At 38.2% G+C, this 16,388-nt stretch overlaps 1 protein-coding gene across 12 annotated transcripts in view; it reads right to left on the bottom strand.

Annotated features, from left to right (window-relative positions):
• The window catches only part of LOC147914484 (uncharacterized), a 107,968-nt gene that overhangs the window by 11,965 nt on the left and 79,615 nt on the right, over positions 1–16,388 (bottom strand). For 4 of the 12 annotated variants that reach the window (XR_015555207.1, XR_015555208.1, XR_015555206.1 and 1 more), the window contains 2 exons: positions 10,298–10,360; positions 4,441–4,550 (listed from right to left, as the gene is read on the bottom strand). Coding sequence is in view for 4 of the 12 variants with exons in the window: in XM_087443779.1 (XP_087299905.1) it covers positions 7,106–7,172; positions 10,298–10,360 (130 nt within the window). In the remaining 8 variants the exon portion in view is untranslated. Of the gene's footprint in view, positions 1–1,498; positions 1,765–4,440; positions 4,551–4,847; positions 7,173–10,297; positions 10,361–16,388 lie in introns of those variants that run through there. The other 8 variants (XR_015555205.1, XM_087443780.1, XM_087443778.1 and 5 more) reach the window with 5 other exon arrangements.

The raw sequence follows: 16,388 nt of genomic DNA, 5'->3' as shown, positions 1-16,388 counted from the left end.
CGAATAGCTAAAGGAATCCTGAGAAAAAAGAACAAAGCTGGAGGTATCAAACTCCCTGATTTCAAAATATACTACAAAGCTATAGTAACCAAAACAGCATGGTACTGGCACAAAAACAGACACACAGATCAATGGAATAGAATTGAAGCCCCAGAAATAAACCCACACATCTATGGACAGCTAATCTTTGACAAAGGAGCCAAGAACATACAACGGGGAAAAGAAAGTCTCTTCAACAAATGGTGTTGGGGAAACTGGATAGCCACATGCAAAAAAGTGAAAGTAGACCCTTACCTTACACCATACATAAAAATTAACTCCAAATGGATTAAAGATTTGAATGTAAGACCTGAAACTGTGTAACTTCTAGAAGAAAACATAGGCAGTATGCTCTTCAACATCGGTCTTAGCAACATCTTTTCAAACACCATGTCTGACCGGGCAAGAGAAACAATAGAAAAAGTAAACAAATGGGACTACATCAAACTAAAAAGTTTCTGCACAGCAAAGGAAACCATCAACAAAACGAAAAGACAACCTAACAATTGGGAGAAGATATTTGCAAACCATACATCTGATAAGGGCTTAATCTCCAAAATATATAAAGAACTCATGCATCTCAACAACAAAAAAATTACCAAGCCAATTAAAAAATGGGCAAAAGACCTGAACAGACATTTCTCCAAAGAAGATATACAGGTGGCCAACAGACACATAAAAAGATGTTCAAAATCACTAACTATCAGGGAAATGCAAATCAAAACTACAATGAGATATCACCCCACGCCCATCAGAATGACTATAATTAACAAGACAGGAAACAACATGTGTTGGAGAGGATGTGGAGAGAAGGGAACACTCATACACTGCTGGTGGGAGTGCAAACTGGTGCAGCCACTAAGGAAAACAGTATGGAGATTCCTCAAAAAATCAAGGCTAGAACTACCATATGATCCAGCTATTCCACTGTTGGGTATTTATCCAAAGAACTTGAAAACACCAATGCGTAAAGATACATGCACCCCTGTGTTCATTGCAGTGTTATTCACAATAGCCAAGAGTTGGCACTATTACCTAAGTGCCCATCAAGTGACGAATGGATAAAGAAGCTGTGGTATATATACACAATGGAATACTACTCAGCCATAAGAAATGATGAAATCCAGCCATTTGTGACAACATGGATGGACATCGAGGGTATTATGCAAAGTGAAATAAGTCAGAGGCAGAAGGTTAAATACCATATGATTTCCTTCATTAAGTAGTAGATAATAACAACAATAAATAAACATATAGAGACGGAGATTGGATTGGTGGTTACCAGAGGGGAAGGGGAGAGGGAGGAGGGTGAAAGAGATAATTCGGCACATGTGTGTGGTGATGGGTTGTAACTACTATTTGGGTGATGAACATGATGTAATCTATGTAGACATAGAAGTATAATGATGTACACCTGAAATGTATACAATGTTATAAACCAATGTTACTGCAATAAACAAAAAATTAAAAAAAAAAATTGGATAAAAGTAGGAGTTGGAAAAAATAAATAAATAAAATAAAAAGTAAGAAAGAAAAAGCTTAGCTCAGTGCCGGCCTGGTGGCGTAGTGGTTAAGTTTGTGCACTCCGCTTCATTGGCCCAGGGTTCGCAGGTTTGGATCTCGGGCACGCACCTACACACTGTTCATCAAGCCATGCTGTGGCAGCGTCCCAGATACAAAATGGAGGAAGATGGGCACAGATGTTAGTTCAGCGACGATCTTCCTCTTCAAAAAGAAAAAGTTCATAAGATTAAAGATACAATACAGGGAACAAACAGGGAGTGTAAAAATCATGGAAGCTGATATTGGTAAAAATTGATAAATCTGTTACCACAATATATACAAATGTTTTAATTTCTCTACCAAATGACAAAGACTCTTAGACTGGATGCAAAAAAAAAAAATCTAACCATAGACTTTTTTTTTTTTTTTTTTTGGTGAAGAATATTAGCCCTGAGCTAACAACCATTGCTAATCCTCCTCTTTTTGCTGAGGAAGACTGGCCCTGGGCTAACACCGTGCTCATCTTTCTCTGCTTTATATGTGGGACGCCTGCCACAGCACGGCTTGATGAGTGGTGAATAGGTCCACACTCAGGATCAGAACTTGCAAACCCCTGGCCATTGAAGCAGAAAGTGTGAACTTAACAGCTACGCCACTGGGCCAGCCCCCATAGGCTTTTTAAAACTACCACACCTAAAGTAAGTTATTTGGAAGTTTAAAAGTAAAAGATTGTGAAAATACACATGAAGAAAATACACACTAAAATAAAACAGGAATCTCAGGAGGAATAACTGGTAAAGCAGGATTCAGGAGAAATAAGCAAGGATGAGATTTTTAAAATATTATTTTATTAAAACCTATAAATATGTCTACTGCAGTGATCAACCTTTATGGATACTATAGCATTAAAATTGAGGAATAATATTAAAAAATACAAGAAATTTCAGTAGAAACAAAGTAGCAGTACACAGAGCAAGTGTGTAAAAATAAATTAGAATATAAAGGACTAACCACATGGAAACTAAATTTTCAAAAATAATGAAATCTTACACAAAGAGCTTTTGGAGGCAATAGGAAATGATGCTGCAATTATACAATATTTAGAAAATAATTATAAAAAAACACTTTATATAAAAAAATATAGTTAAAGGTTTTCTCAAAACCAAATTCATAGCCTTAAATGTTTTTGTTATTTAAAAAATGCTGGGATCTAGATAACAAAAATATAAAACAGAAAATGTAAAGAAAGAAGAAGGAATGAATAAAGATAACTGAATGAATAAATGAATTGAAAACAAAAAAGTAGAATACATAATTAATTTGAGAACACAGACATTGAATAAAAAATAAGTTTACAATAACATGCACAAATTTAAATTAGCGTAATTTAAAAAAGATTAAGATAGAGCTAAGAAAGGGCATAAAATACAGATACTGGAAGTTTAAAATTATTACAAAACATTATGTATGTTCTATCCTAAATATGCATTATTTTATACATATTCATAAAAATTAATTTACTGGAATAAAAAGGAAACAAAAAGACATAGAATTATTTTTCTGCATGTTTTCTTTCTCCTAAAGTAAGACTCATAGTGATTTTGAATTCTTTTCTCCAGTAAAGAATTCTGAAGATAAATAAAATATTAAATAACAAAACTTAATAAAGACAGGAAATGGAAATAAAATTATGCCTTCTAAGAAATTGAATATACTCTTTGCAATAATTTATAATATTCTTTTCATTTCCGATCATAGACACGATTGACTTTTTCAGGGCTTACCATCAGATCACGAAAGTACTCTATGCAATACGCTGCATAGGCTCTACGGCTCGAAGTCACACTCAACCACGACTAGGTATGGCCTCGAGGAGTTTCGAATCCAGTAGTTTATCACCAGAGAGCCAAGATAGCCATAACAAATTGAGTTGTGACCTAATGTGGCAAAAATATAGGACTATACTATATCTCGAAGAGACTTGGGATGACCACAAAAAATTCTAATCATTCAGAAAACTTACTTTAAATGTAGCACAGGTCTTAAAATTAGTTCAGAAATTCCATAATAAATTCACTAGCCATGTAAATACATTGTGTCCTAACCCTCTTTAAAACATCTGATTTCAGTTTTAATTTCTAAATTTTAACTTCAAGAATGGAGAAATAGTAAACATTTGAATGCAGATATCCAGGGATTCTCATCCATCCCCTGTTTTCCATCTAGGAGGCATTTTAGATTTCTCCAAGTTCCATAAGTAATATATAATATGTGAGGGAGGTATACAGATGCCAAACCTCTGTCTGCAGAGACAACTTTTTCAGGAGATGGAAACAGAAACAGAGCCTGCTACAAGGTTTCCAGGCCTGGAAGTCCAAGGATTTGGGTTGAAATCTGACCTCTGTAGAACTGAAACCACCGGGTAAGATTTAAAAGCAAAATGTGGGCTTTAAAGAACATTTCACATGCTCACTCTAGAAAACGGAAAACAACTTCTGGGCGTCCAGGCAGGACATCTAAATTCTTTACAAATGGTAAATCACAAATCAAGTCAAACATGGGACCAAGAATAAAAATACAATGACACTGCGTTGTTTTGGGGGAAAGTGAGTTTTCCTTAGGTCTTTAATCTCCTGGGAGTCTGTTTATTTTTTAAGTTTTAGAAGCATACGCACTGCAGGCGGTATGCAGGTACTTAGGCATTTTTCCTCCAAAGTGAGGTCTTTTTATCTTTCAGGTACATAAGAGCTTTCTTAAAAAAAAAACAAAAAAACAGTCTTTTAAAACTCATATTCCAAATACGTACATTTTGCTGAATATAGAAGCAAATAACTATCAGGTGTTAGACTGTAGTGCGCACAAGGCTCTTCTCTTCTGTACAGCCTTCCATTAACTCACCTCCCTCGTTACTGGGCCCACTTGTAGAGACAAAGTTGCGCAGCTGTAGTACATTTAACTCTGCTGCCGGGAGCCCAACTGCTCCCTCTTTGCTCCTCTTCTGTTAAATTCTATTTGTATGTAAAGATATGGAAAATTAGAGCTGGAAGCAGCCTTAAAATCATCTCTATGACGTTCTCTTATTAATGTCCCTAAATGCTACCAGAACAGATGAATAATTGAGCAGGAGAAAAATCAAATCAGTCGATTAAAAAGTTAATAAAAAATAAGTTCAATTTTCCTTTTTCTTTGCTTTCTGGAGCTGCACACTTGTTGGAGAGTTGAGCCTCTTTCTTGCTGAGTCTCTGGCCCAAAGTGAGGCAGGTGAATGGGGAGGTTCTGAACTCCAGTGTACCTCCACAATCCTACCCGGCCTCTTGACTCACTGGTTGCTGTGCTAGAGCAACCAGTCTCAGGATGATAGGGGGTAACCTGCTGCTGCCGTCCTTACTGCCATCTGGGCAGAAGACAAAGCGGCTCCATCCTGGGCTCCTGGCTTTGCACGACACTTCCTCTGTAACCTGGCTTTTGTTTGTCTTAATTATAGCCCCCTGGCCCTGGGACTCAGACTCATCCAAACAGTGATCATGGAATGTTATGGACTAAAGGTTTGTGTCACCCCAAAATGCATATGTTGGAGTCCTAACCCCCAACGTGATGGCGTTTGGAAATGGGGCATTTGGGAAGTTATTGGGTTTAGATGAGGTCATAAGGGTGGGGCCCTTATGATGGGATTAGTGCCTTGCAAGAAGAGGAAGAGAGACCAGAACTCTCTCTCCACTCTGTGAGGACACAGCGAAAAGGGGCTCTCTGCAAGCCAGAAAGAGAGTCCCCACCAGGAACCAGATCTGCCAGCACCTTGATCTGGGACTTCCCAGCCCCCAGAATCAAGAGAAATCAATGTCTGTTGTTTAAGCCCCCCAGTCTATTGTACTTGGTTATAGCAGCCTGAGCTGGCTAAGACATAGGACAATTAGGCGTCCCTTAGTGCCAGCCCAGAGCATTTCCCTTGCCTAACTTGAGCACCCTGCATGTCTCTCAGTCAGTGCCTCGAGAGCTGAGGATGACCCTTATCCTCCCAGGGACTATTAGGTGGGGCCTGCTTGTCATCCTCCATGTGTCCAGCCATGACTCTTCCTCACCACACCCCTCTAATCAAGGATGCCTGATAGACACGAGTGGATGTATGATGCCATACCAAAAAGGTGAATGTGACTCTTAAGTTGCTACTTGAATGAGTTTGCAGTTCAATGGAATCGTGGGGTCACAAAGCCGAGCTGCAGCTTGGGGATCACGTCTGCTGCAGCAGCTTTATCCCACGGCGCGGGAGACAGAAGCACAAGAAGATTCATAGCTCACCCCAAGCAGTAACACTGTCAATCTGTGTTGCTCAGCTCATTTTGTGCTTTACACAACCATTTTTATTGTATAAAATGTCAAGAAAAAGGCTAAGATAAATTTTTTAAATTACAGATGCACACATACACCCCATTCTCCCTTCCAAGGTTTTGGAAACATTGCTATCACTATGTGTGCTTAATATTTTGGCGCTTGCTACAATTACAGCATGACAACTCAAATCCATAATAGTAACGGGAGCTTCTTGTTCTTCCAATTTAAATTGTCATCTCCTAAACCAAAAACCTTCCACATCAATTGAAGCAAAAATCAGACAGACATGCTGATTATGCATTTGGGGATGGAGAGAGAAACAAGGCAAGTCATGCCTTATGCAAAATACAGCCCATTTGGAGAGACTGACAGCTGCACAAAGTCTGTCAGTAGGAAGCATGCCGGATCATTTCTAAGGTGCTATAATCAGAAACCAAAGTCTTATAATCAGAGTCGTCATCTTCTTTTGAGAAGAATCAAGGAAGACTTCGTGCAAAAGGTCTCAAATGGTGATTAGGATTTAGGCAGAAAGAGACAGGAAGACACGGGAAATGAAGCAGCCGCTATGAGCAAGGAAGTGGCCAGAGGTGGACAGCGACAGGGCTCCCCAGTGAGCAGCGAGGAGGTCCGTGTGCTGGAGAAAAGGGTGGCTGGGTGGGTGACAGTCAGATGAAGAACTGGGAAGGCAGCTCAGAGCAGCCAGATCGTGGAGGGCTTATAATTGCATGCTAGGAAGTTCATTTTAATTTAGTAGACAGGGGAGCCAAGAAAAATGATGCTTAGCAGAGAAATGATCATGTCTCTGTTAATTACAAAAAAGACAACATCAAAAACAAATAACTGATTTTCAGATATTCTCCTTCTTAGTCTTCATTCAGACATCCAGAACCTGAGTGACCCAGTTTATCACCAGTATCAGGGAAACGTTATCACCAGATCTATCCTTTCACTGGGGTTTGTTTAATCTGTTCAAAATCTGCTGATGTTTTCACTTGTCGGCTGCCAAGATTCTGGCTTCAGCTGCAGTCATCACTGAACAGCTCCTTGGCTGCCCTTCTCCATTCATCCATCACATGCTTAAAGTCCATCCAGAATTCTGCAGTACATCTCACTTTTTCCATTTCTTGTAATGCTAATGTTACATTGGCCTCTTGTACACCTGAAAATTAGATTCAAGTATTTTCTGGTTTTGATGCGTCAAGCCCTTCATGCCTTTGTGCTTACAGAGTGCCCTTCAAGGTCCCGGTTGCACCCTTCTCGCTGAGACTGGATTTAGGGAGCTTTCGCAGTCAAGGTTCAGCCTGATCAAGAATGAAAAGAACAAGGATCGCCCTGGACTTCGTGGAGTTGAGTTATAGGGTTACAGGCTGTTGATTCATCTCATGTATTAGTCCTCAAACTGCCCGCTATATCACCTGCCTCCTGTCCCCCTAAACATTTCTCATGAATTTTAAGCAACCATATCCAATTATTTAGTGTTCTCTTGGTAGCTGCTGAAAATAGACAAATGTTTTAATTTTATAAAAAGATGACATTTAAGTGGAATGTGCAAATCCCTGTTTAGAGAAATCTCTATTTCCATAGATAAATTCTTTTTGAAACTCACCTGTTTCCTTTCTCCCTCTGTCTTTTTTTTCCTCCCTGCCCACCTACTTCCCTTCCCTATTTTTCCTCTCTAAGCACTTACCTCAACTGTGCTACTTTAAAGTTTTAAAGATCAGAAGACATTCCTTAGAGAAATATGCCCATTCCAGAGATGAAAATACTGAGATACAGGGAAGATGTATGTTCCTTTTGAAAAGTACTTACAAACTTCATATAGAAACTCAAAGCTTCTAATCCTTAGTCCACTGAGAAAGTTATAATCTTGATTTATAAATTAATTTGAAAGAGATCATGATTCTGTCTCCTGTCTTAGAAATAATCTTGGCTTCTGGCTAAGAAATCAATTACATTATATCAATTAACTCAAGGGCAGAAAAGCCCATCTAAGAACCTGCTGGCCCAGTACTTAAGAGGAATCCAGCTTTGGCTCAGGGAATCTTTTATGGAGCTGAATTAGCCTCTGTAGCCAGTGCACAATCCTATCATTTGCTTAAATCATCTTGCAATAACTCTTTTTTTGTTTTTTGCTGAGAAAGACTTGCCCTGAGCTAACACCTGTGTGAATCTTCCTTTACTTTGTACATGGGTCACTGCCACAGCATGGCTGATGAGTGGTGTAGGTCTGTGCCTGGATCCAAACTCACAAACCTGGGCCGCCAAAGTGGAGTGCACAGAACTTTAGCCACTCGGCCACAGGGCCAGCCCCTTCTTGCACTAATTCTTGACTAAGCAGATGCTACTTAGGCACAACGTATCTTAGTGTTCTGTACTAAGAGAAATAGTCTCACTCAGCTTAGAAAATAATTTTAATTTGTCTGTTTATAGAAAGCTATTACATATAAATTGATAATTTTTTCCTCTGTAATTTATTATCATTTTTACACAGCTTTTTTCAATCTCATTATAAATTCTGCTTTAATTTTTGAACATTATGGAAATAACTCTCAAGAATATGGTCATATCTGCCTTAAAATCATCTCACTCATTTTTTTATGGAAATCTCCTGAATTTTTGGCATTTGTGTTGTATGTCATGTTTCAAATCTGTCTCACAGACTCATCAAAAAGAAGGATTTAATGTTAAAACTAAAGTTAAACATCAAGGTAACTTAGTAAAGACAGACAAATTATAAAAGAAGTGAAAAGGGGGAAACAGAAGAGGAAAAAGCAGACTGAGGAGCCCAAGAGAAAGAGCGAAATAAGTCAGAAGATATTAACAAAATTAGAGATATGGGTTGATCCAAGTTCTAAATGTATCGAGCAGAATGTACCCATGACCCCAATCTGGGCCGATTCAGCATCTCCTGTGAATAGCCCGACATAAACCTATAACAGAAAACCATGTAAGCAAGAAAGGTCTGTGTGTTTTTTAAAGTTGCTCATATTTGGACACATCCTGACATAAGTTCCAAACATCAAGGATCTTCTTTACCTGAAAATCACTCAAAACAACAGAAGATTCAGTGGAGATGTGAGGGCTTATCATATTGCAAAAGTCTTTAGACGTGTTCTTGAAAAAAAAATATGTCCGTCATTTGTAATCAGATCTAAATTCTAGGTCAATTACTCACTGTCTCAACACATTTCATCCCAATTCGATGAACTTCTATTTCCCTGTGACAAGAATCCCTCCCCACAGACATGCCTGTCACGGCACCTGGCCCAGATGGACACTGTAGAAATGGTAGAGAGAGAATCACTAAGTATAAGCCACACAGAGGAAGTTTAGGATCCATTAAAATTAGAAAAACATGTCTAAGTGTTAAAGTTCTCCATAATCAAGTTAAGACTGGTATTACGGGCTGAATTTTGTCCCCCCAAAATTCATAAGTTGATGTCCCGTGTACCTCAGAATAAGACTGTATTTGGAGACAGGGCCTTCCTTTAAGGAATTAAAACAAGGTCATTAGGGTGGGCCCTAGTCTAATATGACTGGGGGTCCTTCCTTACAAGAAGAGGAGATTAAGAGACAAAGAGGCAAAAAGGGGAGACCATGTGCAGATACCAGAGGAAGACAGCCATCTACAAGCCCCGAGAGAAGCCTTAGAAAAAGTCCAACCCTGCCAACACCTTGATCTCAGACTTCTAGCCTCCAGAATTGTGAGAAAAACAAATTTTTTGTACCAGTCTCTGGTACTTTGCATGGCATCCCTAGCAAACTAACATAACCAGATGTCTGTTTGCTGAGAATGTTTTATGAGATCAGAAAAATGAAAGGATAAGATGACTTAGTTCCCCTTCAAGTCTGAGATCTTATGATCTGTTAAAAAAGAAATGGTGGGGAGTGAAAGTTTACTATATGCCTGTTAATGTCTCTTTCAGCTCGAATTTTCTGGGATCCTATTGACTCTCTCTTACTGCCAATTTCTTCTATTTCCCCAATATTCCCCTGTTTATTCCAATATCCTGTACCCCATTTCTCCCTACTGTGCTCTCCTCTTGGTTGGTTCCCATATACTATATATACCATACCCCAAATAGATAAATCTCAATGCTCATTTTCCACAGTCAATCCACAAACTATGTCCTGTATTATCTAGTATCTATAAACTAATCTTTACTTTTTCACTAGACTGACAACTCTTTAGACAGAGGCCATTATATTTATTTTGCTTTTCCTAGAGTACTGAATACAGTACTTAGCATAAACCAGCTAGTCGATTTATCAATAATTAGTAAACCAAAATTAACGTGATGTGTCTATGATGACACAGCGTCATTCTCTTCTTGGGGACCTTAAAACTGCAATAGCTAGGACCAGCAAGCTCAGGAATCATGACAGGAGTGGACCCCAGCTGTAAAGATGTTTCAAGAATACTTACTCAGCTCCTTCATTTGCAAAATAGGAAACCAGGAACATGAATGGAGACAACACATAGTAAATCCTAGAGAGAAGTGAATATTTGGCATGAGTATTTTACTACTGAGGCCCATTACCCACTTTCTTTTATTGCACTTAGCTTTAATTTTTCTCTTCCCTTATTCTACATTTGTTCCTATACTTCTTGCTTTCAGACCTTTTTACTTCATCATTCTTTTCCTGATTCAAAGGAATAAAGACAGGGAAAAACTGGGGAAAATAAAGAAAATACACATAACGTTTTAATGCTACATTGGCTAGTATTGGCACATGCATATAGATAAGTTTTGTTACAAACACAATAAACCTTTGTAGTTATCTTTATAATTGTTCAATTGAATTAATAAGTACTGAGTCTTGACTATGTGCAGACCAGAGCCCCATTTGCAAGGCAGACTATTGTGAGCACTTACAATGGAGTAAAGATTGAATAAGGGAAGGCAAAGTCCACTAGAGGAGCCAAAAAAACTCCACAAAAACCCAACTTTGAATCTATTTCTTTAACAAACTCACAAAAGGTTAGTGTTTTGCCATGACTTTGGCTATATCACAAAGTAAAAAATGATTTATCCCTCTGTTTACCAATGTTTGGTCTTGAACTTAAAAAATATTCCTATTTATAAATTTACTCTGAAAATTATTACTTGCTTGTTTAGAAAATCTTGAAAATGTTGGATGTACTAAAGGAAATGTGAAATTAGATGCTTGTTGGACTAAGCAACTTAAAACGTTTTCCAAACATTTTTGGTTCTATGAAATCTAAATTTATTTTCTCAGAAATCATCAAATGCTTATTTATATTGAAAAAACATGAAGCCACTTTCCAATCTCTTTCATTTAATTCATACTGCTTTTCAAGAACTATCTATTACAACGAAAGACTGAGTTTCTTTACTGAACCTAATGAGTTTTTTTTTAACACAGCAAGAAGAAATTTGAAAGCCTAGTAGGTATAGGTGGCTCTTAATGTTAATTTTAACTTGGTTTTAAATTTATGACATTGTTTTTGAAAAGGGAGTAAAAGTTTGTATAATTTTCCTAAAGATCCCTTATCCCTCAAGCAGAAAGTAATTCTATGTAAAAGTGTCATTCAAATGAATGCATCTCAAAATGGAGAAAAAGGTACCATTATATAACTGCAAAAATCTTGCCTGATAGGTCAGTTTTACCTATAATCAAAAGGGAATCAATTTAGAGAAAAAAATAAGTCTTTATATACATAAACACCTTATACTCAGAAAGTTTAAGTGCAGATAGTAATACCAAAACTGGTTTTATGGTCATTATAAATTTTTCTTTATACATGTATGAATGAATCATATATTCATAATTAATTTATTCATTCAGAAAATATTTATTGAGAAAATTCTATGTGTCAAGCACCATTCTGGTCTCTGGAACCACAGTGTTGACAAGGAAGATGAAGTTTCTACTCTTGTGGAGTTGACATTCCAGCGGGAGGCAGCAGATCATAAATAAGGTAATTTCAGAAGAAAATAAAACAGGTGATGGACTACATAATGACAGTGGGAGGAAGTACGTTTAGATAAGGTGGTCAGAAAAGCTTTTCTAAAATGGGGAGGTGATGGCTGAGCTGAGATTTGAAGGTGTCAGCCATGGAAAAATTTGGAGGCAGAATTCCTGAAGGAAAGAAGGAGAGTGAAAGGCACTTAGTAGGAATGATCTTGGAGTTCTCCTATGGGAATTAAAGAAGGTGGAAAATTCTTAGACACTTTTCCATTGCAAGGTGGCATCTATTTTCCCTCCCCTTGAATCTGGGCAGGCTTGCAGCTGCTTTCACCAAAAGAGTATGTTAGAAGTGAGGCTGTGCCAGTTTCAGGCTAGGCTCTCAGAGAACTGGCAACTTCTACCTGGTCTCTTAGAGCCCTTAGCAGACATGTAACCTCTGTTAACCCTCCTGGAGAGGACATAGGAAGGGGACCTGAGACTACAAGGAGAGGCAAATGGAAAGAGGCCCTGCTGAGCATAGTCTTCCTGCCCACCCACCCACTCAGGGCTCCAGACATACGAGGAAAACTATTTTGGACCTCCGCAAGCCAGCAGCCAGTTGAATACACCATGGACAGAAGAAGAATCCCCCAGCCAAGCTCTGGAACTCCTCACTCACAAACTTGTGAGAAACCATAAGATGATTGTTGTTTTAAGCCACTAAATTTTGGAGAAGTTTGCTATGCCGTAATGGGTAATGGGAACATTCCCTAGAGAAGAAGACCAGTATGGTAGGAGCATGAAGACTGCGTGAACCAGGAGACTGCAATCTGAAATGGGGCATACATTTTATTCTGGGTCACCTGAAAGACAGATGGGGGAAGGAGTGTGATTCCAACGTGATATGTATCTTTAAAAGCACATCCCTGCCACTTTTCAGTAAATAGATTTTAGAGAGAGAAGAATATAATCAGGAAGAACAGTTTTTGGAAAAGTATTGTAGCTGTGTGATTATCCAGTTAACTCTCACCACACCTGAACTAGCAACCATATTATCTTTATTTTACAAATGAGCAAACCGAGGAATATAAAAGCTAAATAATTTGCCCAGTGTTGCACAGATCATAAAAGGTGAAAGTACGGTTGAAAGCCCAGCCAATTCCGAAGTGTTTGGCTTAGTTTATTCTCTAAACCAGGTGTTCTCAAAGAGAGGTCCCTGGCCCAGCAGCACCAGCCATCACTTGGAAATTCGTTATAAATGCAAATTCTTGGGCCTCACCCCAGACCTACCAAATAAGAAACTCTGAGGGTGGAACCCAACACTCTGGGTTTGACAAATGCTCCAGATGATTCTGATGCAATGTCAAAAACTCTTTCTGTGACACAGAAAAGGAAGAGGGCTCTGAATTGAGCAGAAAGGGCACTTCTGCATTGAAGGTGTGGCCAAAAACAAGGAAACAGCATGGGAGAATGAAGAGGAGGAGTCAGCAGAGTAGAAAGGAACCCGGGAGACTGTGGTGTAGCCAAGACAAGAAAATGTTTCAAGGAGAGGCTGTTCATTGTGTCAAACGTTGTTGAACAATCAAGTAAGAGGAGGACAGAGCATGATCGATGGACTTGCCAGGACAGATAGAAGCCATTGGTTACCTTGGAAATGGCTAATTTTGTGGATTGGTGAAGAAAGCCTGATTGGAGTAAAATAAAGAGGGAAGAAAAGAAAACAAAAGAGTAAGCAATCTTTTTGAGAAGTTTTTCCTATGAAGTGTAGAGTTATGGGATGATGGAAGGATTTAAAATAAGTATTTTTTTAAGCAAAAGATACTAAGGCATTTTTATATGCTATTAGAAACCACCCACTATAGGGAGAAATTGAAATTGAGAAAGAGAGCAAGACACGATATGGATGTGAGCAAAGTTCTTGAGTAGACAAGAGGTGGGTGTTTGTCCTTGGGCAGGATCACAGACTCTTCTTATCTTAACAGAAGGTGAAGCAAAGTATCTTGGAATAGATGAAGGTTAGTTTGAAGACGTGGTGGTGAGATGAGGTGGGTCTTGTCAGTGTGTCTACAGCTCATCAGTGATGTGTGGTCTGAGGTCATGTGTCAGAATTGGGAGTGGTGTGAAGAAAAGAAAAGAAAGAAGTCTTGAATAACTTTCTTAGAACTGGGAAGGGAAATTTAGTGAAAGCATGAAGAAGAACTACTAGGCAGTGCCGGAGACCATCTGGGATTTGTGGTCATTAATTTAACGTGAGACCGCTGAAAAGAGTTATTTTCTCCAGCAAGTTGAGTCGAAGGTTGGGACTTCTCTGGGTTAATATAGTAAAGTGAGACAGGAGAAAGACTGCTTACATAAAGTGATTCTAGGAATGGACCATGGAATCAAGGACTTCAATGTGAGTAAGGAGGAAACTGAACTATAAAGAGGATGCTGTGTAGAAAAAGAGAGGCAAAGGGGTGGGGTTCCTGGAGGGGTTGAAAGAGTACTAGAATAAGTTAGCCAAATGGATACGAGGTAGTGGCCAGAGACTCAATTCCTGAAACTGAGATTTTGAAATTTACATAGCCATTAATGATTCAGAGGTACAGGAAATACCATGAGAATGGGTGGTTGGAGAAAAAACGTCGCTGGAGTAAAGGAAGTCAACTGTGGAGACCAAGGCATCAGGTAGACCATAAAGGAGGCAGCCAACAGCAAACTGATGACATGAGTAGTGATAAAAAGAAAATCAATGAGCCAGGTACTATTGTGTGTGTGTGCCCATGTGTAAATATAAAATATATGTTTTATCTTTCCTTCCAGAATGTAAGGTTCTTGCAGGTAAGGTCCATGTCTGGTTAATTTTGGTCTGGTCTGTAGTGCGAGGGATTACAGTGTTATATTTAGGATAAGATACTCTAGTGTGATTTGGATAAATGAATGAATTGCTAACAATTTAAGGAAACTACCCAGCAAGGTAGAAAGGTTTAAAGGTAAATACCATTTGTTTAAGACCTGATTGGTGTAAGAAAGTGCTCATTTCCTGCACATACAATTCTTACCTCAGTCTTGTAAGAACACTACTCTGTAAGTTGTTTCGTTTTTTTTGCCTATGACCATGATCAAGAATCACACAAAAACAGATACAAAGAGCAAAATGTTAAAGAACTGCTTTTAAGAATTGCCATAGTTCTCAAACTTCCAATAAGGTCAAGTCCCCATAAGCTTAGTCATTTTTAGGGTAACGATGTATGCCAGCTTTAATGGGTTTCATGGTACTCCACTTGGCAGTTCTAACTTCTGCCAGGGTCTCTCTTTTCTAGTTGTGTGTAAGACACACATGAAGTACACAGAGATCTTAAAGACTACCAGAATCTACCATCTTTCTTTTCTCAACTATTTCCTGATGTGAGGAACTAACACCTCCCTTTCCAGGACAGCTTGCAGTGTGCTTACTGATAAAATGCCAGTGCACTGTGCAGGAGAGGCTAGGGACTGCTCACTCACTCCTCCTCTCAGGTCATTATAGGAGGAAATTGAACTTGGTGTGCCACAATTGGTGCTTCATCCTTCCAGGTGCATGAATTCCTTAGGCCGTCAGTTGGTAGGGTCAGTGGGAAACATACAGAGTAATTAGAGGGTGGAGATACATAAAACATGTGGAAGAAATAGAGGCCGAGTGCTGTCAGAGGACACAGAGAGGATAATCTGAATGCTTTGCTATGCTGTTCATCATTCACTGTGTGATGCAAATCTAAAATGATTTCTTTATTTTACTCTTTGTAATATGTTTTTATTTTTTAATAAACTTTTTCTACAACAATGACGTCCGCAAAAGGAAAGAATATATTAAATGAAAAATTAAGTGTAGAGTTTCTATTTCTCAAGAAAGTTTATGAAAATTGTGTCACATACATAAAACGTTTGCTAACATTTACTATCCACCATAAAGGTCATAACAATATCACTTCTGCAAACCAAAAGATACAAATATGCTGAAGAAGCATGGATATCTGTTTTAAGTGTGAGTTTCTTTTAACAGTAACCAGGCCAAAAGATGATTTAATATGCATAGTGGAAGATATGTTTACATATTTCTCTAGAAGCATGACTTTTTCATTCAGATCAAAAGGACTGTTCTTCTAAATTAATTTTGTGCATTCCAAATTCTAAGTTGTTTTTTCGTTTGTTTTTGTTGTTTTTTACCCACAGGAAACTGAAACAACTGCCATTAATGTCTAAGCTCCCTCAGCAGAGGGAAACCCTTCACAGACAGATAAAACATGAAAAAAAGTTTAAAACAACACTCAGTGTCATCATGGACCAAAAGCAGTGTATTTGGAAATTCATTCTCTTAAAGGTAAACTATCTGACATTATTATTATAAATGCTGTTGTTAATTCATTTAAAAAGTTTAACACAGAAGATAAAATTATTTGTTTTCTACAGTGATAATACAAACATTAATTTTGTTGGAGCAGAGTATAATAGTACAAATACTATTCTTTTACTAAGAAATAAAAACAGCAGAAATATACTTGGAATCGATTGAAGCACGTACATAATTCACAATTGTGCTCAAAGTTCTATCAATATAAATAGAAACTGTAGTTGTCCAAATTTAC

This window comes from Ceratotherium simum, chromosome 19 (genome assembly GCF_057802395.1).
Source record: "Ceratotherium simum simum isolate JZ-2026a chromosome 19, ASM5780239v1, whole genome shotgun sequence".
NCBI classification, from domain to species: Eukaryota; Metazoa; Chordata; class Mammalia; order Perissodactyla; family Rhinocerotidae; genus Ceratotherium; species Ceratotherium simum.
This window is presented reverse-complemented; position numbering and strand designations above follow the sequence as displayed.